Source organism: Antechinus flavipes, chromosome 3 (genome assembly GCF_016432865.1).
Source record: "Antechinus flavipes isolate AdamAnt ecotype Samford, QLD, Australia chromosome 3, AdamAnt_v2, whole genome shotgun sequence".
NCBI classification, from domain to species: domain Eukaryota; kingdom Metazoa; phylum Chordata; class Mammalia; order Dasyuromorphia; family Dasyuridae; genus Antechinus; species Antechinus flavipes.
Window position 1 is genome coordinate 594,680,745 of NC_067400.1, and position 25,727 is coordinate 594,706,471.

Sequence of the window (25,727 nt, forward strand, 5' to 3'; positions counted from 1 at the left end):
TGTGGAGCACCACATGTAGGCCAGCATCCAACCCCAGCCTCTGCCCCTGCACCTGCTATTTAGGCCACTTATTTTACCACAAGTAGCTGTGATTTGGTTAGTTTTTACCTGCACGACTCTAAGTATCCAGCTCTGGTTCTTAGGCCTTACTGGTCTGAACTGTTCACTCCTCAGAACTGGTCCAGAAGTCTTTTGCTCTTGACCCCCAGAACTGAACTATGGTTCCTTTGCCTGGGAGTTCTCAGGGCTTTTGTCTTTCCCTGCTTTCTAGATTGTCACCAAGCTCTCTGACCAGCTTATTAATCCACTTGGTTCACAATTGTATTGCATTTGTTCCCCAATTAACACTGATGCTGTATCACAGCTGGATGTGCTATCCTGGAGTCAGGAAGACCAGACTTGAAATGTGCCCTCTGTTAGTTCTGTGACCTTGGGTAGATCACTTCAGCCTGTTTGCCTCAGTTTCTTTAACTGTAAGGAGAATAGCTTAACAGTAGCACCTTCCTCCCTAGGAGGGAGATCAAATGAGATAATGTGTAAAATCACTTTGGAAAACTCTTATTGTCGGATTGTTTTTCAATTATGTCCAACTCTTGATGATCCCATTTGGGGTTTTCTCAGCAAAGATACTGAAGTAGTTTGCCATGTCCTCCCCTTCATTTTACAGGTGAGGAATTGAGGCAAACAAGGTGAAGCAATTACACAAGGATCTTTTTCTGTCTGAGTGTGATTCCCTTTGTCCCCGAACCTCTTCTGCAATTATAGTCCCAGGGAGTTTCCTGAGGCATTGAGCAGTAATATGGTTTGCCATTCTGAATCCAAGGTGGGACTTGACGCCCTATCTTCTGGATGCAGGTCTCTGTCCTGCACCATGCTGCCTTTCATTGCAGATTATGACGGGATCATCACCTTCTCTGTGCTGGGTTCTCCCCTTTCCTTATTGCTGCCCTAAGAAAACAACTAGCTAGAGCCCCAGAGTCTTCTTCATCTAGAACTGCTGTCATACAGTACCCTAAGAGGCAACCTGGCATAATGAAAAGCCATGGACCAAGGGACTGAACACCTCAAATCTCAGCTCTGATATTACTTAGTCACCCAGACCCCTCTTTGGACCTCAGTTTCTTCCTCTGAAAAATGTAGATGAAAATACTTGCTCAGAGAGCTGGTGTTAAGGAAAGTACTTTGTAATATTCAGTCCCCCCTAGAAGTGTGGGTTACTGTGACCATCCTTTTTGTTCTGTGGAGTTTTGTTCCTAAATTAAGTTTAGGAATTTACATTTTTCTTACTGAAGTTTGCTTGGGGTTGGCCCATCACTCAAACCTATTGGGAGCTTGGGATTCCAGTTCTGCCCTCCTACCACCACCCTTGCTAGAGGGCAGAAGAAACTCTCCAACTCCTCAGCCCTCTTAGTGTTGTGTGCACACTGAACCGCTGCCTAATCAGCTGTAATCAGGAGAAGCCCTGTGATCCTGCAGGAGTGGTTGGCTGGTGAAGGAGGCAGCCCTGAGCCTCAGTCCTTCTCCTCTGAGCTAGTTCCTAGTCATTCCTCCTCGTAGGGCTGGTCTCGTGGACATGATGGATTTTTGTCAGTACTATTTTATTTTCCCAAATACATGTAAAAATAGTTTTCAACATTCATTTTGGTAATGTTTTGTGTTCCAAATTTTTTCTCCCTATCTTCCCCCTCAAGACAGTAAGCAATGTGATATAGGTTATAAATGTATAATCCTTTTAAATACATTTCCATATTTGTCACATTATGCAAGAAAAATCAGTCCAAAAGGCAAAAAAACACAAGAAAGAAAAAGCAGAAAGATAAAAATACTATGCTTTGATTCACATTCAGTTCCCACAGTCCTCTCTCTGGGTGCAGATGGTTCTCTCTATCACAAATCTATTGTTCTAAAACAAAAGAAAGTAGGAGATGTAATGGGCCAGAACTCTGGAGGTGCTCCAGAATGTGTCTTGGGGCAGGAGGACCACCATGATAGTCTCTATCTTGAAGTCTCCCTGAGTCCAGGAGCTTGTGCTCTAGCCTCCGGTCTTCTGTCTTCCCTGAGTCTGTTTCAGTCCCCCAGGAGAGCCACCAGGAGCCTGACCAAAGATGGAATGTCTCTCATCCAGTCCTTGTTAGCTGTTAAAATATTCTATTATAATTATATCATTGTAGGTATGAATCTTGTAGAACTATATTAAGTGCTAAGTACATGTACTGAACTAGAGAACTATTAATCACCATGCTAAACTAGACAACCATTGTCTTATCAGTTCCTCTCAGTTAATACTTTGTTGTAAGAATCCTTGCCTAAGTACATTTCTCCAAGAGTTCTGGCCCATTACAGGAAGTAGCTTGAATCACCTCATTGTTGAAAAGAGCCACCCCCCGTCCATCAGAATTGATCATCATATAATCTTGTTTTTTTTAGTTACAATGATCTCGATTCCCATTTCACTTAGCAAGTCTCTCTAAGCCTCTCTGAAATCATCCTTCTGATCATTTCTTATAGAATCATAATATTCCATAACTTATACTATATATATATATACTATAACTTATTCAGCCATTCTCCAATTGATGGACATCTCCTCAGTTTCCAGTTTCTTACTACTACGAAAAGGGCTCCCAAGAACATTTTGGCACATACAGGTCCCTTACCCTTCTTTATGATCTCTTTGGGAAACAGGCCCAATAGCACTGCTAGATCAAAAGATATGCACAGTTTGCTAGCCCTTTGGGAAAAGTTCCAAATTGCCTTTCAGAACAGTTGGATTAGTTCACAACTCCACCAACCATGCATTAGTGAAAAGGCACACTTTTCTAACATTTTGAAAATGTTGACTTGTTTTCATTTTGTTGACATTCTGGAGTTCTGGACACAAAAAAATTGTTGACTTGTGCTTGGATCCATAGTGGGTTTTCTTTTTTATAATGCTCATACAAGATGGCTTCTTTCATTTTTATAACCATAGGCATTGTTAGTCCCATTTTACAAAAGAGGTCTGAGACCATGAGAGGTGAATGACCTGCACAGGGTCACACAGCTAGTGGGTCTGAGGCAGGACTCCAAGTCCTGCCCACTGCGCCTCACCTGTATGCTAGTACTTCCATGGTGTTTCACCCATTCTTCCCCACCTAGAGAACGCTCCTGATGAGACGGAGTCTCCATTCCCCCTTTCCTCGGTATGTCAGGCTTCTGGTTGTGCTTGGCACTCATCACCCAAGTGGCTCCAAGCCTGGCCTCCTTTGTTATTCCCCCAAGGCCCTTGAGGCCCGAGGGCCATCCTCCTGGCTCCACCAGGCCTGTGCCGGAAGCCAGCCAGGTCGGGGAACTCCCGGGAGAACCAAGGCTAGAGCTCGAGAGCCCCTTATCGAGCTGCTCGTCCGCCTCCTTATTTACAGGAGAGAAATGGAGTCTGCAGGTGGTAGGTCTTGGCCGACATCATTCGAGCATTGAGTAGCAGAGGCGAGATTCCGATGCCAGCCCCACGCTCTGTTGCCATCTGAACCCGATTGCAGATATGGGCTCTATAACTTGATTGAACAAATAATCAGTACTTACCAGGCGCCTGGCCTTGGCAACAGTGCGGAGCAGAACAGCCTTCCCCCACCCCCAGCCTATCCACAAGAGAAGGAGGAAAGGAGGGAGAAAAAGAGCATCTGCACTGAGGAAGGGCCACAGCCAGAATGCCCTGAGCATCCTCAGAACTCCCAGCCCCAGAGAGGAGAAAGCTTCCCAGGGGCCCCGAGTCACCGGTGTGCGCTCTCGGACCACTTACACCCTTGGCTCGGCAGCGGCCCTGGTTCCATCAGCATCCCTTGGGTCCGTGAAGCCCCCAAGGAGGGTGGTTCCACAGGCTGCTTTATCCCTGGGGACATCAGAGTAGCGCTTTCTGTTTGTGAAGCCGGGTGGTCTTTGACCCGTGGTGGGCATCTGGAGGTGGCTAGTGGGCCGGGTGCTCTCCAGGAAGCTCTCAGAGTGTCCACTGGGTGGCCACCAAGGCCACCTCCTCAATTGCATCACCCCAAACTGAGTAAGAGTACAGTACTCCAGAGGAGTCGTTCAAGCTGGCCTTTCCAGGCCGGAGGACATTTGGTCTGCCCAGGGGCCGGTGGGCTTCTGCGGGATCCCTAGCACCTCACAGCCTCAGCTCTGAGAAGATAACCACCTTCTCTTTGTTCTCCTAGTATCAACAACAAGCTGCAACAGCCAGAGGCAGCAGCTGGGGTGCTGGAGTACGCCATGAAGCACTTTGGAGAGCTGGTGAGTCCTTCCCTTGGCTAGGGAAAGCAGCCCAAGAGGGTGAGGGCACAGGCAGCCAGGCTCGCCTCATCCCCGACACGGCCCCTCGCTGGGTCTTAGAGACCCCTTAGAGAGAGAGCCAGTTTACATGTAAATGGGAAAATAAAATATCAAATATAGGAAAAATTATACAAGAGACCCAGTATCGGCGCAACACTGAAATACTTATTCTTCTTGGCTCTTCGAGGCTGGAGAAGCACTTTCTGTTTTTATCACGTGGGATCCTGTGAGGCAGACGCTGTTCTCCCCCATTTATAGAAAGGAAACTGAGCCGGAGACTTGAGAACATTTGCTCAGGATCACGGGGCAAGGTTAACTCTTGGGTCCTTGTGGTGCCGAGTTTAGCGCTCTGTCCGCGAGGCCACGTTGCTGTCCCTGGTTTGGGAACCTTGGGTTCACCTCCTGCTGCCCAGCAGTCTGACTGCAGCAAGCCATTTCCCTTCTCTGGGCCTCAGTTTCTGCCTCTGTAAAATGATGGGGTGGGCCTAGATCAGGGCTTCTTAAACCTTTCCATTCCCGGCCCCAAGAAATTTTTAAGTCACCCCACATACATAGATATATAAAATAGGTATACAAACCAAACTTTGTATTGAATTCTTTGGGAGTTGAGATTCTGTGATTGGGAGAGAGCAGAGGCAAATATCACATGGCTGATAAGCTTCCCTCCTTAATGCACTGTCTTCAACTTGGTGTAATGGCTCAGAAAACACATCTGCAAGTACCCATATGCTCCTAGGGGCATATGACATTCATCTTGTACTTTGTGGAAAGAAAGAGATGGAGCCAAGAGGTGCTCAGTTCTTCCCAGAACAGATCGCGCTTTCTTTTGACATCCTCAAAGGCAAGTCTGGGATGTGTGACCCTACAGGTCCACTGGATCTCAACCATGGCAGCCCAGATGTCAGCTTCAAGTCAAAGTCTGCTCTATCTCTGGGGTCTGGAGGTAGCTGCTTCCTTGAGGAGCTTTGCCTAAAAGAAGGCCCTAATTTACTTTTTATGTGTTATTTTGAGCACCTCTTAAGCTCCACAGGAATTTGCGTGTCTTGGTGAATTGAAGCAACCTTCTGAATAGTTTTGCTATAAGTCATCACCTTATAGTCACTCTTTTTTCTAGTTTTTCTCTTTTGGGCCAATTAGAGCCGAGCTATGAAGAAGGTGGGCTGTCCCGTGCGGTTCTGCCCCGTGCACAAGAGGCCCAGTTCCAGTAAATGGTAAAACAAAATGGCCACAAGATTAGTAGAGAGACAGTGGGAGATAGTTCTGCCACAGGTGAGAGGGCCCACTGACCACTGGACACAAAAACAACTTCTTCAATCAGCAACTATTCAAAATAAAAACTTAAGGAAGTGCCTGTTGTGAGCAGAGGAAATGCAAAGACTGGGTAAGGCAGGATCCCATGCTCAAGGAGCTCCCCCTCTAGTAGAGGGCCAGGAAACCAACCTAGAAGTAGAATACCCGATAATTTATGATAAGTGTGCCAGTGAAAACCAAACTGTATTGCTGAACCTTAGAGAAAAAGAAAAATACAGCCCTTTCCTGGCCACTCCTCCAAGCCCCCCACAGCCACGTAGCCCAAGTGCCCATATGTCCCATGTGGAAACAGAGGTCTAAGAAATGTTTAGTGCAATTTCACTCTCTGGGCCACAAAGGCAGATTAGTAGCTCCAGAAATGTCTCAGTGAATGTGTGCAGAATAAGTTTGTGTGCCCTAAGAATTGCATTGGAGAAAGTCAGATAGTTTTCTGAGGTAACTTTCATTTTCCTCACTGGAAACCCACAGAAACCCTGCCCTCTCCCCCAAAGGTGAAGGAATACAAGCTGGGTACAAAAGGGAGGCGGCTTTGGCTTGACGGTCAGGGTTCCTAACCAGGGATTCCTTCACAGAGGAAGAAGGCATTTGAATTGGTCTTTTAAATTTGTCATCTTTTGTTTTTATGCTACCTTCATTTCAAAATCTGTCTCTCTCAGAAAACTGTCCCTTGTAATAAATAATGAAAAGGAAAGAAAAGGGGTGACCAGGAGGGCCACATCATCTGAGTCTGATTGGTTGTCCCACAAACAGAGAAAAGGAGGAGGTACTTTTCTTGCTCTTTTCTTCAAGGTCAAGCTTAGGGATAGCTAGGGACTTAATTCCACAAAGAGTTCAAAAAACAGAAACCTTTGGGAAACATTTCAGCATTGGTTAGTGATTGTGATTCCCAAAGCAGCCCCAGGATTACGTTGTCCATACAGAACCACATCGTTTAAAAGTAATTCTCTGGGCAGCATCTGCCATCTCTTGACAGAAGCTCTTCATCTGGTGGTACCATGCCCCAAAGATAAACTCAGATGGGAAGAGGCAGAGAAAGCACCTAAAAAACACACCAGTCCTCTCTTAAAATTTGGGACTGCCCTTGAGAGTCAGCTTCTGTTGCTTTAAGACTCCACCTGACTCAGTGCTGCTCACGTGGAGGTCTCTGAGTTTGAGCGTGGCCCCAGCTCTGCCCAGGACCCACAGGACCATCATGGAATTCATCTTCTGGGCCCTGCCACAAGCAGAGCTGCCAAGGACTCGGCAAGAGGGAACATTGGTGGAGCATCCAGAGACGGGGACGGGGGGAGTGGGGAGGGGCGGACATATAAAGGTTTCCAAGTAGACTTCTTTTATTTCCTCAAAGTTATAATCCATTAAGGAGAAACCCAGAGATTAAAGAGCTAAAAAGAGGAAGGCTTCTGCTCCAACAAATGTGTGCTCATTTATGGCCAGCAATTATGCAAGCCCCAGCCCATCTTGTGAGGTTAGACCACAACCCCAGGAAAGCAGTTGCCTGACCCAGCTCTAACACTTGTACCAGGGAGGCCCTGGCAGTCTTATCCCCCAGCAGGGCTGCCCTTCCACCCCTCACCAGCCTCAGGACCCTGTGTCCTTCTGCTCCGGGGACTCGAGCCCAGGAGTAAGGCAGGCAGGGATGTGTGGGGAGAAGGGACCCAGGCCAGCATATGCTCTTAAAATATCCTGGCATCGTTTCTGACATTAGAGGCACCAGCATTTCGGACCGGTACCAAAGCAGATGCCTCCAAGTGTGTTGAAACTCTTTGCCCAGACACAGACTTGAATAAACCAGGAAATTAAATGGCATCCACAGTGTGCTTTTCAAATCAAACATGCAGGCCAGTGCCTAAGAAGAATGTGTGGCATACAGTGTGTCCCGGCTGCCTCACAAAGTCCCCAGCACGTAAATCATAGCCGGAACTCTTCTCTGTCTCCCACCCGACAGGAGATCCAGGCTACCTGGTATGAAAAGCTTCATGAATGGGAAGATGCCCTGGTTGCTTATGACAAAAAGATGGACACAAACAAAGATGACCCTGAGTTAATGCTGGGCCGGATGCGCTGCCTGGAGGCCTTGGGAGAATGGTAAAGCCTACATGATGGGATGAAGGGTCTGTTTAAGATTGACCTTTTAGTCACTCATTAAATTCCCATCTCCACCTTATTGGATTTGGTCTTCCATATAACATCATTATTGTTTCCCAAAACGAGCCCCCCCCCCCCTCTCTCTCTCTCTCTCTCCTCCCCTATCCCCTCTCTTCCTCCCTCCCCCTGCCCCCATAGACCCCTGTCTTCTAACTGCACTTAAACAAAGTAATGTGACACTGATTGACTGCTGTACCTCCTTCCATACTTGTATTCCATCCCTTCTCTGAGAGTAGAAGTAGGATTCATCACCAGCAGTCTTTTGGAATTAAGATTGTAGCTTTGGTTGTTTGCCTTTACTTTAAGGTAAACTGTCTTGAGTTTTTCTTACTTAACTATATCAGTTCATATAAATCTTCCAAAATTTCTCTGAAAGCTTCCTAGCTGTCATTTCTTATGGCACAAAATTCAATCACATTCATGTGCCATACTTTGTTCAGTCTTTATCCACAAAGTATATTTTACCAATTTCTCGATACCACAAAAAGTACAGTTATAAATATTTTTTGAATAATAATTTTTCAAAATACATTCATAGTTTTCCACATTCACCCTTGAAAAACCTTGGGTTCCAAATTTTTCTCCCTTCCCTTCGCTCTCCTCCCCTAGAAGGCAAGTAATACAATATAGGTTAAACATGTGCAATTCTTCTAAATATATTTCTACAATTATCATGCTGCACAAGAAAAATCAGATCAAAAGGGAAAAAATGAGAAAGCAAACAGCAACAAAGTGAAAATGCTATATTGTGATCCACATTTAGTCCCCATAGTCCTCTCGCTGGGTGCAGATGGCCCCCACTCTTCAGTGTACTTTCTACCATCTGATTTTGAAAGATCTGATTTTAGTTAATTAAGTCATTGACCACAAGCTCATTGGGTAATGAATAAAGACCTTACATCTAATCATTTCTGTCCTGTTCTGAGTATTCAGAGCCATGGGAGTAAACAGCATTGATGGATTTCTAAATGTAGGCCCCCAGTAAGTTACTCCATCTCTAGGTACTGATCTCAGGTGAAGAGTTATTTCCTTGATCTAGACCTCACTAGAACTTACCCTTGATCTACTCTGCATTTCCAGATAAACATCCTTAGGATGCAGGCCTGCAAGTCCACACTGTAAGAGAAGAAACCCCAGTTTGTCTGACTATAGTTGGGGCTTTTTATATTTCAGACGGTACATATCAACAAGTATGCCTTAAGCATCTACTATTTTCAAGCTACTGAAAATTCAGAGAAAAGCAAAACAGTCCCTGCCCTCAGCTTACATTCTATCAAGGGACACTCTTGTTTCCCTTTATTGGCATCTATACAAAATACGTACAAAATGATATTGGGGGCAGAGGCAGGATACTAGCAGCTGGAGAGTTAGGACGGCTTTATGAGCTCACCTTCATTGCAGATGGCATAATTCAAGGAATCAGACCAAGAAACAATCAGTACAAAGATGCTTTACTCCCTCTGTAAATCATGAGAACCTGCCCTTGTTGTGGGACCCCCAAGCCTAGTCAAGCACACTAGTTTTTTTTATAAGCCTTTGCCCACATCCAAGGGGGAAGAAAGGTAGGCCCATAGTGTCCAGGCATGTATTCTGCTGGCTTAAACTGAGACTTTCTTTTCTTAAGGGGGCAGCTCCATCAGCAGTGCTGTGAAAAGTGGACTCTGGTCAACGATGAGATACAAGCTAAAATGGCCCGGATGGCTGCTGCAGCTGCTTGGGGCTTAGGTAAACGTTCTGTCTAGGACAGGGAGGGTTTTGGTGGGCACTGTGGCACATGGGCAAATGCCTACATAGCGAAAGAGTCAGAATTCTTTGTGCTGGGTTATTTCAAGTAACTAACATGAGTAACCACAGAGTAGACGAGTCAGGAGGATTGAGTTTAGTTTGAACCTTTGCTCTGATCGGCAGCTTTGTCACCAAGCCCCAGACTGATGACAGTTAGAGTGTCCAGTCCAAAGAAACCCAGTGGGGTGAGGAGCAAAGAAGGGGGTTATAGGTCATAGGCGAAGTGCTTTGCCAGTGGTACTCAGAGACAAACTGCTTCACCTCCACCTCTCTTCAGCCTCGCTCAAGTTCCAAAGCCGGTTCCTTTAGTGAGCACTGGGATCTCTCCAAAACATTTTTCAAAAACAAATTGCTTCCTGACGAGTCATCTTTCACTATTTGCTTTTGCCCAAGGGCAGGGAGAATGGATGAGCTGACGTTTCTGAGTAAAAGTCAGGAAAATGCCTTGTAAAATCGCAGTTTGCAGCTAATGAAGCTGATATCTCTTCTGCAGATGGCTTTGGAAATAGTGGAGTTTGATGTCTGTTCGTTCCCCTTGGGGAAATGAATAACTCTTTCTGGCTAGTCTTTTCCTCAGCCATCAAGTGTCTAGTGTGACATAGGGACCTCTGTGCTATGGCTTAGTCTGTCTTTCCATTGCCTTCTGAGAGCCTCCGGTCAGATGGAGAGGTCCCCAAGCACCGCAGGCAGGCTCTTTGACCAGCCCAGTGCCTTGTCCATGTAACCAGGGCATTTGAGGAGTTAGGTTTTTTCTGGCTCCCCAGGGCCATCTTATACCCCTTAATGGTGAGGAAAAGAGCTTTTCCATTAAGTTATTAATAGTGTTAGAAATCTGGTTCCACAGTCCTTAGGGTCCAGGAGTGCTTGGAAACTTGACATGTCAGGACATATCAGGTTACCTGATGAGAAGTTGTAGCTCAGTTGCTTCCTCTGCTCTTGATACAGGTCAGTGGGACAGCATGGAAGAGTATACCTGTATGATCCCTCGGGACACCCATGATGGAGCTTTTTACAGAGCCGTGCTGGCTCTGCATCAGGACCTCTTCTCATTGGCTCAACAGGTGAAAACTCACTTCCACATCATCTCCCTTCCCACCTAATTTAGAGCAAGGTGTGCAAATAAAAAGCCAAATCTTTCAAGGTAAGAAATCCAGGAGACTGAAGAAGGAGAGAAAGCAACCTATTGCTCTGTTTGGCGTATTGAGCTTGCCTTCATGAATGCTGTTCAGGATGGGCCCAGAAGCATCTGTGGCCTTTTTTATCCTTGGGTCTCTCTACTCTGTGAGAGACGGCTCAGAAGAAGTGTGTCTGGCCCCGTGATTGCCAGAGAGGGCCCAGGTACAGCATGTCCTGCCCCTATTCATTATTGCCTCTCTGTTTTTAATCTTCTTTGTCTTAGCTTTCCTTGGAGACAAAAGAAAGTCTATTAGTTTCTCTGAGTAGAATATAGAGAGTGAATGAATAGTCTCACACTGCGGCAAATATCAATCCTCAGGTCCTTTTTGGGCCATGCCGTTGTTTCACATGTTGATTACTTTCCAGGGAAGCTGACTCTTTATTTGAAAATTCTGTGCTGACTTGCAGAATTAGATAATGGAGTAATCAAATCAGCCCTGTCAGGCCCAGACGTGCTTGGATGAGGTGTGTGGATAAATGATCCGAGCACTTAAGGGATGAGGGTTTGGTAATTAACCTTAAACATTTGAAAAAGGAAAAGCTATGGTTGAGAGGTTTTTAAATTGATGGCACAGACAAGGATGTAGCTGCAGTCCCACAGCTGTAGCCAGGACTTGTGGGTACAGGAGGAAGTCGTTGAAACTGTTGTCCATTACAGAGACAGAGGCCCCCTCTGGGAGGGACCCGTGTTCCCTTGTAAGGAGGCCTGAGTGCGGAGGAGTTCTGAAGGCCAGGGAAGGGGGCACTCGGGAGGGAGCAGGGCTTCCGTGCACTTGGGTTCTTGTCTGAGTACTTTTCTGTTCCCAAGTGTGCACCATCAGGAATTGGGATGGCTGAGCTGTAATCCAGAGGCAGCTGCTCCAGGCAGTGGAGGGCATTGATCATTTGCTACCCCTCCTAAGATTCTGCTCCAAGGACATCATGGCCCAGAGGTGACCCGGAGTTCTTAAATGCTCTTCCACCAAAGGCTGATCCTGGTGAGCTGGAAGGGCTTTGAGAACAGGGCAGATGGGTCCGTTATCCAGTGACCATCCTGACTGAGAATAGAGAAGTTTGCCCCTCGTGTGATTGCGGCAGCTCCCCCAAAAGCTCCTACCAAGTCCTCGAGAGAGAGTGTGCCCTCTGGCAGTACAGGGAGGATCCGCCCTTAGGAGGCTGCCAGGCCTGGGAGCATCAGCTGGAGCCTGTGCCATGTCCACGGAGTTCCACTGCTCCTCAATTACAAGTCTCCCAAGTTGGGACAGATCGCTTATATCCCGTGATATTCATCTCACGTTTCCTTTTGTGATAGAGAGCTGACTTGTTTTTCAAGGCATTCAGAGCTAAAAAGAGGTTTCTTTCCCTCTTAGGAGAATTCTTCCCTTTGTCTGCCATTTCCCCATGATGGAATGGCAGGGGGAAGGGAGGAGTCTCTACACCCCATTGGGGAGCCCTGGAATACCAGTCATGACCCAAGCACCCATGTCCAGGGCCCAGTTTCAGCGAGTTCATTTCTCCCTCTCTTCTAGTGCATCGACAAAGCCAGAGACCTGCTGGATGCCGAGCTAACGGCCATGGCAGGAGAAAGCTACAGCCGAGCCTATGGGGTGAGTGTGAGAGCCTGGAGCCAGGGTTCTTTTCCTGATCTATTTGAGCTGTTTGGGTTTACAGACCCTTGGAAATGTGCCTCTGCCTAGTCTGGTCAGCAGATAACCCTTCCTCAGAAGGGCTGATTTAAGATAATCTTCTCTTCTGGATTCCTCATGCTGTGATTAGGATGGAATGTGGTTTGCTTCCTTCAGGCAATGGTTTCCTGTCATATGCTCTCGGAGCTGGAGGAAGTTATCCAGTATAAACTTGTCCCCGAACGGCGTGAGATCATCCGCCAGATCTGGTGGGAGAGGCTACAGGTAAGGAAGCCTCTGAGAAGGGTATGGGCTTGTCCACTGGAGGGGGACCCTCTCTGCCCGCTTTTGCATTCTCACTGAAGGCCTGACTTTATTATGCATGTGGCTTGTGCATAACACTTGGCCAAGGGCTGGGAGGAAGTGCAGAGCTTAGCGAAGACAGGTGTCCTGTACTGGATTCAAAGGAACACTCCTCAGAGGCCCTCTAAGGACAGAAGATTTAGCCTCTCTGTAACCACCTCTTGGTAACACTCCTGTGCACCCAAAATCCAATTTTCTTTCTCTGGCACTTGTGGACCAATTATCAGAGGAGAAGCTAAGCATGGCAGGAAGGCCTGAATCTTGGGGACACACACACTCTCTCTCTTTCTCTCTCCTCCCCCCCCCCCCACCCCTTCTCTCTTTCTTTCTCCATGGGAGAGTTGTCTCCGATGAGCTGGCTACCTTTGTGCCATTCCCCAACCTTTCTGGTGGGATGCTATCTCTATTGAGCAGCCATTTCTTTCTTTCTTTTTTAATTATTAAAGCTTTTTATTTACAAAACATATGCACAGGTAATTTTCAACATTGACCCTTGCAAAACTTTATGTTCCAAATTTTTCCTTCCTTTCCCCATCCCCTCCCCTAGATGGCAGGTAGTCTAATACATATTAAATATGTTAAAATACATGTTAAATCCAATATATATACACATATTTATACAGTTATCTACACAAGAAAAATTAGATCTAGAAAGAAAAAAAAAACCTGAGAAAGAAAACAAAATGCAAGCAAACCTCAACAGAAAGCATGAAAATGCTATGTTGTGGTCCACACTCAGTTCCCACAGTCCTCTCTCTGGGTGTAGATGGCTCTCTCCATCATTGAACAATCGGAATTGGTTTGAATCATCTCATTCTTGAAGAGAAGCTCACCCATCAGAATTGATCATCATATAATCTTGTTGCCATGTACAATGATTTCCTGGTTCTGCTTGTTTCACTTAGTATCAGTTCCTGAAATCATCCTGCTGGTCGTTTCTTACAGAACAATAATATTCCATAACCTTCATATACCATAACTTATTCAGCCATTCCCCAGCTGATGGGCATCCATTCAGTTTCCAGTTTTTTGCCACTACAAAAAGGGCTGCCACAAACAGTTTTGCACATGTGGGTCCCTTTCCCTTCTTTAAGATCTCTTTGGGATATAAGCCCAGTAGAAACACTCCTGGGTCAAAGGGTATGCACAGTCTGATAACTTTTTGAACATAGTTCCAAATTTGAGCAACCATTTCAACTGAAAATACCCCCGGGCCACCATCACACCATTTGTCACTTTCACTAAGAAGGGACTTCTTTACTTGGAAGGGACTTTTCCTTAAGTTCATTGTATCATTTTTGACCATGTGAATGAGCACAGGTTGCCAAGTCAAGTTCCTTGAACTCCCTCATTTATACATTTCAAGGCAGGGACCCTTGATGACCAAAAATCTTGCCAGTGCTTGGCTAAAGGCAGGCAGCAAGTGAGCATACAAAAACAGAACATCTACCTCCTGAGCCCCTTTGGGACCCGAGGGGACCCTGGTCTTGTCAGTCCCAAGCACCCATCCCTACCCTGGAGTTCTCTCCTGCTTCTCATTCCCAGTGTGGCTGCTGACTGCTGACCAGAGGTGGCTCCACGCTTTCTGGGCTATGCAGAGAGCTGGATGGAGCTTTCTGACTCCAACCAGGCTTCCCAGCACATTCCACTGGAAAGGGAGGGCAACCCTGGGCAAGGAGACATCTATGAATACAGCTGTTTATGGTCCTGAAAAAAAGCACATACAGTTCTTTTACATTTTTATAGTGTTTTATTAGTAATTATGAAATGCCTGCTGAATGTTTTGGTGGAAAGTTTTTAAGCACCGGAAAAAGGTTCCATGAAGCAAATATTTCCTTTCTGACTTACATGCATCCTCACTTTTAAGTGCCACTGATGATTGGGGTACTGCAGTGTCCAAATCAGAAACCTGATGATTTTCCTCATGGTATAATAAGCAAAATTTTGTCCCAATACAGATTCAGAAGTTAAAGCACAGGCCAGTCCTGGGTGGAGCTCATGCCTTTCTCCAGTAGGCTGAATCCAACATGGTTTCCCTAAGCCATCATTAGAAGGGGCCAAATTATTTTAGCATCTGGGAGAAACTGACAAAAAGTGGGATTCAATAATAACAACAAAATCACTCTTTGTACTTTCTGTCTTTCTAACTTTATAAGCCATTGTTGCTTTTGTGCTTCCTGGCTTGGAAGGACACTGTGACCCAGGCCCCAAAATAAAGTATGACATATGGTGTGAAAATGTGACTTTGGTTGATGAGATGTTCTGGAAATAGAAAAGAGCTTTTCTGGCCAGGAAGCTGCCAGTGAGGGCTCTGGTCCTTAAAGTCAAAAGTTGATGAATTCATGGAATTCTAGAACTGGAATCGGTTCTAAAGACCATCAGGTCCTTGTTCTGTCATTCTCCAGATGAGGACATTGTGACCCTAGAAAGGAAGGGGTGCGCCCAGTCCCAGAGTCACATTGTTACTCTTCAGCGATGGGGACAGACGGGGAGATGGGGAGTTGGGTCATCGACCATCCCGTCCCCAACAGGAGAGGGCAGAGCCCCTGGATAGGGTGTGACTTGAGTTTCAATCCTGCCTTAAATTTTGACTTGCTGTGTGACCCTGGCAAAGTCACAAATATCTCATGACTTCATGTTCTCATCTGTGAAATGAACAGATTGGACTTAGTAGCTTCAAAGGTCCTTCCAACTTCAAAGTCATGATCCAGAAACTGGGTTTTCTGCCCTTCCCAATCTTTACCTTTATTATTAGCTATTTTGACTCCATTCTACCCCCTCTGCTGTTGTATGCTTTATGACTTTGTCTTGTCTCCACTCATTTCGTGACAAACCTTATCCTGAAATAGTCCCACAATCCACCTTCTCCACTCACAGAATTCATTTTATCCCACTTGAACAAGGGCTTTGCTGCACCAAGAGTACTTTTTCTTCCTCCCCAATTGATCTCATTCCCCATAGATATTATTCCAAACTTCCCCTTTCTCTCTCAAATTTTCTCTCTCTTCCTCAGCTGAGTAACTTTCCTCTTACAGGAATGTTGTGAGGATAAAATGAAATAATATTTATAAATTAAAATTTTAATATATATAAATAAAATGAAAATTTACAAATGAAAAAAATTTATAAATTAGCACAGCGCCCAGCACATAGCAGGCACTTAAAAAATGCTTCTTCTCTTTCTTCCTTCCATATCTACCATCTCAGTTCAGACCCTTATCACCTTTCACCTAAATTATGGCAACACCCTCCCAACTGACTTTCCTGCTTCTGAGTCTTCCTAAATTTTGATACCAGAATGATTTTCCCTTACCCAGAGATGTGACCATGTGATTCCCCTACTGACCTCTGTGACTCCCTGTTGCCCCAATAATAAAATAGAAAACTTCTCTTTGGCTTTTAAAGCCCTTTACAAGCAGGCCCCAGTCATCTTGCTCCCTTGCTCTGGGATCTGGCCAGTCTGGCAGTCTCTCTGTTCCTCTCCTATGACCCCCAAATCTCCTGTCCCCATGCTTTTGCTGTTCCATCCCTCTTGACTAGAATGTCCTCCTTCCATCTATGAGATAGAATTTATGAAGCAGCTCAAGCCTCCCCTTCTACATGAAGCTTTTACTGTTTCATTTCCCCCGCTTAGTCCCAACTCTTAAAGGCCCTCTCTACCTAACTATCCTGTATTTAACCAGTCTTATTTATTTGTATTTGTATTCATGTATTTATTCTTTACATACATGCTGGCTTTCCCCTCTGAGGGAATGTGAGCTCCCTGGGAACCAGAATTATGTCACATTCCTCGTACTGTATCTCCAGTGACTAGCACAGAACTGGGCACATCTTAGTCGGCCTTTCATAAATGCTAGTCGATGAAGTGATGAAGAGAATTTAGTCTCCTTAATAGGACTGATTGTTTTTCCCCTTTCAAATTGAAAAATAGTTGGCACATATACACGAATGTGGCACTTTATCTTCTGTTAAATTCAAGTCGTGTGTGCGTGTGTGGGTATGTGTGCGTATTTTAGCAATATATAATCATTTTTCTATGACACACAAGAGGGGAATAATAAATGCTATGACTGAAAAGACTAAAGAATTCTACTTAGTAAAGAAATTTCTTTGTTATTTGGGGATTGAGAAAGAGGGGTAGGGTAGAATATTGATGTGAGACCCTTGGAAGAAGCTCATTCGTACTTCTAAACCTGCCATCCCTTAGGGCTGCCAGCGGATTGTTGAAGATTGGCAGAGAATCCTCATGGTACGGTCTCTCGTTGTCAACCCCCATGAGGATATGAGAACTTGGCTTAAATATGCAAGTTTATGTGGCAAGAGTGGAAGATTGGTGAGTCCCATCTACTTAGCTGCTTCCCACCAAGACTGGGATCAGGAGGATCAGGAGGAAGATGCTCTTATTCCAAACCTGTTTATAACCTATTCTCTTCATCTTATTTTTAAGGCACTTGCTCATAAAACTTTAGTATTGCTCCTGGGAGTTGACCCTTCTCGACAACTAGACCATCCACTGCCGACTGTCCATCCCCAGGTGACTTACGCCTACATGAAGCACATGTGGAAGAGTGCACGAAAGGTCTGTATCCTCCTTTACCTTTCTTTCTCAAGGACTCGCTCTCTACCTGGTCCATTGTGATCAGTCTGTGATTCCCTGGTCTGGGTCTGCTCTCCACTGCGTGGGTCAGGGATTGCAGAGTTGGCTCCCGCTCTCAGCCCTTTTAACATTTCCCCCTTACTTTCCTTTTTAAAGAAGGGTAAGTAAGTGCTAGGCTCTTGGCACAGATTTCAGAAGGGAAGTTAAAGTGAGCGTATGTGTCTGTGTCCCCTTTCCATGTGCTTTCTGGGTATCATTACTAAGTGAGACTGCTTGCACATCCAAGGTGCCTTGAGTCCCAGAGAAAGCCTGTCCCTTTCTTGCCTTTTCTGAACAAGTGAAGGGGCTGTATGTTCAGATCGTCCACTCTGAAAGATACAGGTTCTGAAGCTGTCTCCTGGAGACCTTCCCAAGACCAGTTTGGTTTGTCCAGGATTTCACTGTTCTCCTTTTTTCTGTCATCAAACTGGAATTCACAAGCAACACCACCCAGGGTATACTGATGCCAGGACTGGGGGGGGAAGTCTCACTGGGAGTCAGGCCCACATTCCTCCTCTTCCCTTTAATGAGAAACTCTTTGGAAATGGGGCTGCCCCTGGTTTGTTTTTTAAAATCGCACTAGACCATGATCATGTTAACAAAGAATAAATGACCCCATTTAAGACCAGTCTTTCCCCTGGAGCCTGAATAATGAGTAATTCAGACAGACTGTCCAAAATTGACCCCTAGTTTGACTATTTTCTCATTCAAGAAGAGAGGAACAGGGGCACTACCCCCACCACCTCCCCTCTCCACTGTGATTACCACATGACAGAGAAAAGATGGCCATCAGCAGTTGTGCAGGGGGATAAGATCATGTTTTACTGCAGACCCTTTTCTTCTTCAGTGGGGGAGAAGGTACTTCTGAATGTCATTGTTGGACAGTTTGGGTGGAGATGCAGCTTTATGGGGGTTGGCTACTAGTCTGGACTCCAGTCCCTTGGTCTTCTCCCGAGATTTTCATCTACCATTGACCCAAGGTTCCTTCTTCCAAAAATGAGGACTTTGTTGAGATTGCTGTTGGAAAGGGGCTGGTGTTTTTTCCCCTCCCTTCTACTGAGTTTGCCAGCCCACAGATTTGTGATGCACAGTCTGATCTCCCTCCAGTCCAATGGAAAAAACAGAAGGACCTATTTTGGCCAGTGTAGATAGGAAGGCAGACTGATTTCCTGCCCAGATTTAACCATGGGACTTCTGGGTAATCTTTCAGGAATGCGATCACCACCAAATAGCGTAGCTCGTGAAGGTGAGCCTAAATTCTGGGCTCGCCCCCAAGAAAAGTTTAAACCGCTCAGATTAAAAATCAAGCCTGTATAAAACTCCTGCTGCTTGGGCCTAGAAAGGCCACATTGGCCTGTTGTGGGAACCATCACAAGAATCCTAGCTTCTAGCTCCATATAGCCAGGAGTCTATGATTATTTCTGTCTGTATACCTCCATACAATTTTCAAAGTACTCTGACATACATGGTCTTACTTGATCCTTTGAACACCCTGTGAGCAGCTGGGTCTGGAGTTATTACTCCTATCCTGTAGTTGAAGAAATTGAGACTCGGGTTAAGAGGTGGCAATACCATGCCCCTAAAGAATCCAGTTCTTCAGAGCTGCCCTTTGCTCTTTATTCCCACCTGTGCTACACACACTTTGCTTAGTCTGACCTGAGCAGTACCATCTGTGCCAAGAAGATGAGGAGAAATGACTCTCTGCTCATTAGTTCCTTTCTAAGTGTAAGCTTCTCCAGCTGGGCTCATCTCTCCCATCCCCAATCCTGCTCCACAGGAACCTTGGAAAAAGGAAGTCTTCAAGGAAGTATTTGTCATTCCTTGGCAGAAAGTGTTGTCTGCTCTCCCAAGTATTCACTGTACCTGACCTTCGTCATCTGCCTTTACTTTAGTTCTCAAAAGGTCAGGTAACCTTGGCCCCTTCAGGAATCCCATGAGAACAGATCCTGAGGCTTATAGTGGCTAACCTCTGTGCTGTAAGGAGGGAGGAGAGCTGATCTTCTACCCCTGCCAGGGGATCCTCAGCCATCTCTTTCATTAGACACCTTGGCAGGTTTATGGGAGGCAGGAGGGTCTTCTCAGCTGGAAATATAGCTGGTGTCAGGGACCTTTTCCTGACCCGCACACATGACTTATCAACAGACCCTTGGCTTTAAGCTCTCCCAGTGCTTTTCTCTTTAGAGAGAGACTCCCTTGTCTTGTACTGGCCTGGAATATAAATGCACTTCTTATTTCTGCTAAGTGACGGACTCCGACTCTTAAAGACAAGTGTCTTGTCAACATGTAGGTTCTGGCTCCCTTCCCGTATGTGGATTCTTGGCCTGCTGAATTGCCTGCCACGCTGTGCTGGATCTAGGTTAAAACCCTGTTTCATGATAAGAATTAATTCATCATCACTTTGGAAAGTAATTGAACTTGTCTTTCCCGTCCCCTCATCCCTCCAAAAAAGCCACAAGTTATTTCTGGCTCCTTAAAAGCTTCTTCGGGGCCCATTTTTTATTTTTAAAAAATTAGCGTGGTCTCTTAATGATGGCGATGGCGCTCCTGATTGAGATTTTGTTATCTCCCTCCTCTTCTCCGAGGGAGGAAGCCTGAGTGGCTGCTATTAGAAAGGTTCCCCTTTTTTGCACATGACTGTTAGCACCGCCCCTGCCCGTTCTCCACATCGGTAAATTTGGGTCACAGTCTCTCCCTTGTGTGAGTTCCACCCATGCACATTCTGTTCCTCCTTAGCCCCAAGATCCCTCAGAATGGAGCAGACACCATCTGTCATGAGCACTTTGACATACATTGTCATGGATAGTTTAGCCCTTCACCTGTCTGGGGGTGGGAGGCTTGGCCAGCCTCCTCCAGGCCTTCTGCCCCTGCCTCAGTTCTGCTTCTCTGCAGGAGACCCCTGCTGCACCCCTTCCCCCCAAACACGGCCTGCGCCTACGCCAACCCTGGTTCATATCCCATCTCCCTGGGCTGGGCCCGAGGTCACAGAGTCTCCAAAAGGGCCACAGGCCTTGCTTTCCGAGCCACGGCCCCACAGCTGGGGCCTCTCCTTTACCATTTACATCTGTCCAGAGAGCCATCACCTGCCTCGTTTCCTCCCCCTCTGCCCGTTGGGCCTGACTTAGAAGCTCTGCTTGGCTGTCCAGTCTTGGGGAGGAGGCCAGGGCCTCCATCTGGCCCGCCTTTCCCCATCATGTCCTCACCTTTCCCAGACCGGCCCAGCGCAGAGCGGGGGTCGGGGGCTCCGTCGGAGCTGGCCCCCGGCCCCAGTGCAGACCTAGGAGGGAGGCGAGAGGAGGGCAGGGGCCACGGGCTCCATGTGGCCGCTGCCCTGACACTCTGCTCTGTTCCAGATTGACGCCTTCCAGCACATGCAGCACTTTGTGCAGACCGCCCAGCAACAGGCGCAGCACGCCATCGCCGCCGAGGACCAGCAGCGCAAGCACGAGCTCCACAAGCTCATGGCCCGGTGCGTTGCTGCTCCCTCCCTTGATCCGGGCACAGGCCAAAGCAGGCCTGCTCCTGGAGCCCGATGCCCTGTCCATGCTCGCCAGGCCCTCCGCCCAAGGGTCCATCACAGCCCTGCCTCTTCCTCCCTGTGGCCTTGGCCAAGTTCACCCCACTCTCTCTGTAAAATGAAGAAGGAGCCCTGCCCTTTGGCAGCCCCAAGAGTGGTGGGCTTAAACCTAAGTGGGTGCCTGGCCCGCCTTCCGCCCTGGGGCTGGGAGCAAGGGAGGAGCGAAGGGGGAAGAGGGGACTCCTCCGTGCTTCCTCAAAGACCCAGCCGGGAAAACTTTTGTCCTTGGCAACTTGTGCTGTCAGAGGTGGTGAAGGAGAGGGAAGGGATCATTCACCTGAAGCCCCCCTCACCCCAAGCTTCTGGACATCCCGGCAGCTCCAGGGAACTCCAGCCCGGCCTCTCAGAACCCAGAGGTTCCAGCTCTAGGCCTGTCACCAATTGGGCAGCCGCTGGCAAATCCGGGACCTCTCAGTTTGTTTCCTCCTCTAGGAAGTGAGAGGTGACCCTGGGGGTTTAGGCATGGCCAGAGGGGCCTCAGCCCTTTAGAGAAAGAACCTGACCTATCCCCGAGTCTGGGCCCTTACCCTGACCGAGGAATCCCTTCCCGGCTAGGTGCTTCTTGAAGCTGGGTGAATGGCAGCTGAATCTCCAAGGCATCAATGAGAGCACCATCCCCAAAGTCTTGCAGTACTACAGCGCTTCCACGGAGCACGACCGCAGCTGGTACAAGGTAACCCATGGGCAGCACAGGCCCCGGGGGCGGGAGCCTGTGAGGGCCTGTCGCCCTCACCCCACCAGTGGCCATTGGCGGGGCTGGCAAGGGGCACTCCTGACCAGAGGGCACTCCTGACCATGGGGCACTGGGGCACTAATGTCACAAGAGATGACGGTCTTCTTGCCTCACCTTGCTTCCCAGTGTTCCCTGAACTCAGTTAGATGTGGGTGGCAGCAGGGAAGGAAGGGAGTGGTCATTTTTGGCTGTCTTCTCCTCATGGGATCCAGAGGGAACCCTAAGGAGCTCAGCTTCCTGGAAGCCAACTCTTCTCTCCCCCAATCTTAGATTTTTTTCATGGCTACCTTGTGCTCAAGCCCTAGAGGTTAACGTTCTCTATTTGTGTTGGAAGATTCCAAAAAGCATCCTATTAGGTCATAGGAAATGTCTCAAAAAAAATAACAAGATTTAGGAAACATATGAAAGATGTTATTCAGTGATGAAGAGCTGGTTCCCGGCAGTGTCTTTCACAAGACACCAGTTTCTCCTTTAGGAACTTTTAGGCGAGGCTGTCTCATCATCGGCAGGTGCGAGGCCAGGAACAGACCTGAGGAGCACTTTGTAGGCTTCTAAAGTGGCAGAGAAATGCTGATGAAATGCGCTAGTACATTACCCTTGACATGGGAGGAGGAGGAGGAAACGAGCTAGGACGACCTGCTCCATGTCCCACCTCCACCATATCCTGCTAGGCGACCCGAGGCAGGCCACCAGCCTCTCAGGGGCCCAGTCAGCTCCGTTAAGATGATGCGGTGCCGAGGGAACAATGAGAAACCTGGGTTCATGCTCTCCGTTAATGCTCTTGGATGGGGCAGCCCAGCCTGGTGGATTTAGAATCAAGGCCCAGATTTACTTAGCAGGATTAGTAGGGCCATGCTCCCTCATGTAAAATGCAGGGGTTGAAACAGAAAGAGTGACTCTGGGAATACAGAGAAGCAGCAAGATGGACAGCCGTGGGCAGATGAAACAGGCCAGAGTCTGGCCCAGCTCTGACGTGCCAGACCGCACAAATAGTCTCACCTTTTTCTATGAGGCTGCACGGGACACTGGGACAGTCCCTAACTCTGGAGGCAGAAGATCAGGGTTCAAGTCCCACTTCTGACATGTTTGTGTGACCTTGAGAAGTGACTGCAGTCCCTAGGATTGAACTAGCTGCCCTCGAGATCTAGGATTCTGGGTCCGGGCCACCCCGGGAACAAAGGTCCCTCCACCCGTACAAGTCAGCAGCTCCACCATCGCTAAGAGTAAGAGAGCCTCAGGGAGCAAACGGAGATTCGGGGTGGGCTTGGCTGGCGGTTCTCTTGAGATTCCAGCATGGGCACTGCCCCGCGGCCCACACCATCCCCATCCATAGATAGCATCATGTGGTAACAGAGAAGCACATTTTCAGTATCAGAAAAGTTTTCTTCATTAGCTGTTCAACAACTCCTACACTCACACAGTAAAACTTGAGCATGGAACGGGTCCCCATGACTGAAGTACTCAGTCACATGTTCTGGAGATACAAGACAGGCAGACAGAGCACCAGGACAGGTTGGGGAGGAGAAGCCCAGCATATCTAGGTCTTGGGCATTAGAAAACAGTTCCAACATGTGGAATGAGAGATAGAACATTTTCTTTCAGACATGGGAAATGCTGCACAGTGAAATGATGGTGGGGCCAGATGGGACATAATCAAGAAACAGGGATGGTGAAAGAAAGACTGAATGAGGTTGACCATCCTGGAGTCAATCAGGGAAAACATGAGCAAGTTTAAGTTTAAGAAATATTTTTGACAAGGGAGGAATAAAAGTTGCTCAATTCCATCATAAAGTAGATTGTTTTGAATCTCAGAATCTAGTTCTGGTCAAAAGTGGTTCACGCGGAAAAAAATCTAGGATTCTTAGGGGGCTGCAAACAACATGAGGACATGGCAGTCAAAAGAGGCAGTGCATTCCATGTTGTCCAAAGTCGGGGGGAGGGGAAGGTGGTTCTGTTGGACTCTGGGAATCTGGGGGCATCTGTTTAATTTGGAGCCCTACATTGTAGGAAGCACAGTCACAATCCCAGAAAGCCTAGATACCGTGCCATTTAACCTGGAAATCAGAAGTCAGAGTCTGCAGCCTTCTTTGGTGGCCCACTACTCCAGATCGTATCCCAGAGGACTCCCCATTCTAACATAGTATAGTCAGCTTTTGGAGACCACCTGCCAGGAAGAGAAGCCCAGCCCCTCTCAAGACAGCCCATCCTGATTTTAGAGAGCTCGAGGGGCTCTAAATTATCCTCTTTGCCGCTGTCCCCCAGGGCTCTGAGGCCCAGCCCTCTGCCAGCTGCTGAAGCTTGTCTTCTCCAGATTCATATCCTCAAATGCTCCCCCCAATCCCTGAGGTGGACCACGGCCCTTCAGCCCCCTCGTAGCCTTCCTCTGTGGAAGGGCTGTCTGTCACCCTTCATGCAGAGGAGCTCTGCCTGCCTGGCACTTGTAGCCCCGGAGCAGCCATGTACAGGACAGCAGGCTGGTAGGGTTCTTCATAGGGCCGAGCTCCAAGCAGCGGGGAAAGTGTGGGAAAGCCCAGGGTCAGAGCACTAGAAGCAGGAGCTGGCCAACCCCTGCAGGGTGCTGCAGAAGGAGTGCTGGATTGGGCACTAGTCACAGAAGGTGCCCCTTGGTTCTGGGACCTCCTTGGTCCTAGAAAACCAGCATTGCCTCCCAGAGTCACGGCTCCGTGCCCATGTCCGATCTCTCCCCACCACAGGCCTGGCACGCCTGGGCAGTCATGAACTTTGAAGCTGTGCTGCACTACAAGCACCAGAACCAGGCCCGAGACGAGAAGAAGAAGCTCCGTCACGCCAGTGGGGCCAGTGTCACAAGTGCCCACACAGAGGGCAGCAACAGCGAGAGTGAGGCAGAGAGCGCCGACAACAGCCCCGTGCCCTCGCCTGTGCAGAAAAAGGTCACTGAGGTGCGTGGATATGGGGGAAAAGGAGGGGGGGAGGGGCGGAGACAGCCCCATGCCCTCACCTGTGCATAAAATGATCACCAAGGTGAGTCAGGGGGAGGGGAGAAGAGGACAGCCCCCTCCCCTGGCCTGTGCAGAGAGAGGTCCCAGAACAAGCTGGGCATTTGAGGTCTGGGCCCCGGCCGTGGTGTGTGGCTGCTGCACAGCAGGGGCCCCTGGCCGAGCCCAGCCCTGCAGCTCCTCCAGCCCTCTCCCGAGTGAATGAGCGTATTGTCCGAGTGCACCTGCGCGTGTGGGTGGGAGCGGCCTGTTCCGCTCTCAGAATGTGGTCCAGCGTGACTCACAGCACCGCTCCCCGGCCTGCCCTGACCTCTCAGTGGGCCCCGAGGGCAGCGTGTCCTGAGTCTTTTCCAGTCTCCCAGTGGGGGGATTTTTCTCACCCTGACACGTCACTGACCCCCGTGTGTTCCTGCAGGATCTGTCCAAGACGCTCCTGATGTACACAGTGCCCGCGGTGCAGGGCTTCTTCCGCTCCATCTCTCTGTCCCGGGGCAACAACCTTCAGGACACGCTCAGGTACCGGCGATGGGGGGCGAGAATGGGAAGCACTGGCATTCCCAGAGATAGCAGCCGCTGAGCGTTGCATTCAGTGTCTCACAGGCTCCTGCGGGCAGCCTCCCTCTGAGATGCGTTTGGACACAGTTGCCTCGTGATATTTGGTCATCTGTATGTCCTAATGCAGAAGAGGAGAGGGGCCTTGGAGAGCACCCAGACCTCCTGGACAGAGGAGCAGAGAGGGCCCAGCAGGGGCCAGGGCCTCTGAACCCCTCCGGGCCCTTGGGCTGTTGAGAGCCTGGATAGCAGGAGGACATTGGTGCAAGGTTGCCGATGGTTGGGATGGCCTCCACCTCTTCTCTGGGATCTCTGACCGTAGCAGGCCGGGCCCCTGTTCTCTCCAGCCCAGGAGGTTCCTATCCCTCCTCACAGGGATCCACAGCCCTCAGGCAGGAAGGTCTGCTGGCTGCTCTGTCCCTGGGCTCATCTCTCACGGGTCCTCGGATCTAAGGAAGGAGCCTCCTGGGCCTCTGGGGTGGTCCTGGTGTTTAATCAGGCGCAGCACCCGTCCTTGCCCTGTGTTTGCCATGGAGTTCCTGTTCGGGCAGTGGTTGGCAGAGAGCCC

The 25,727-nt window shown here is 48.3% G+C and overlaps 1 protein-coding gene across 3 annotated transcripts in view; it reads left to right on the forward strand.

Moving 5' to 3' along the window:
* Nucleotides 1-25,727, forward strand: part of MTOR (mechanistic target of rapamycin kinase) — a 106,340-nt gene that overhangs the window by 58,927 nt on the left and 21,686 nt on the right. For all 3 annotated transcript variants that reach the window (XM_051988555.1, XM_051988557.1, XM_051988556.1), the window contains 12 exons: nucleotides 4,188-4,263; nucleotides 7,559-7,698; nucleotides 9,383-9,483; nucleotides 10,489-10,604; nucleotides 12,228-12,305; nucleotides 12,501-12,608; nucleotides 16,894-17,019; nucleotides 17,134-17,265; nucleotides 20,673-20,788; nucleotides 21,452-21,569; nucleotides 24,344-24,550; nucleotides 25,023-25,123. In XM_051988555.1, coding sequence (XP_051844515.1) covers nucleotides 4,188-4,263; nucleotides 7,559-7,698; nucleotides 9,383-9,483; nucleotides 10,489-10,604; nucleotides 12,228-12,305; nucleotides 12,501-12,608; nucleotides 16,894-17,019; nucleotides 17,134-17,265; nucleotides 20,673-20,788; nucleotides 21,452-21,569; nucleotides 24,344-24,550; nucleotides 25,023-25,123 — 1,419 coding nt within the window. The remainder of the gene's footprint in view (nucleotides 1-4,187; nucleotides 4,264-7,558; nucleotides 7,699-9,382; nucleotides 9,484-10,488; nucleotides 10,605-12,227; nucleotides 12,306-12,500; nucleotides 12,609-16,893; nucleotides 17,020-17,133; nucleotides 17,266-20,672; nucleotides 20,789-21,451; nucleotides 21,570-24,343; nucleotides 24,551-25,022; nucleotides 25,124-25,727) is intronic.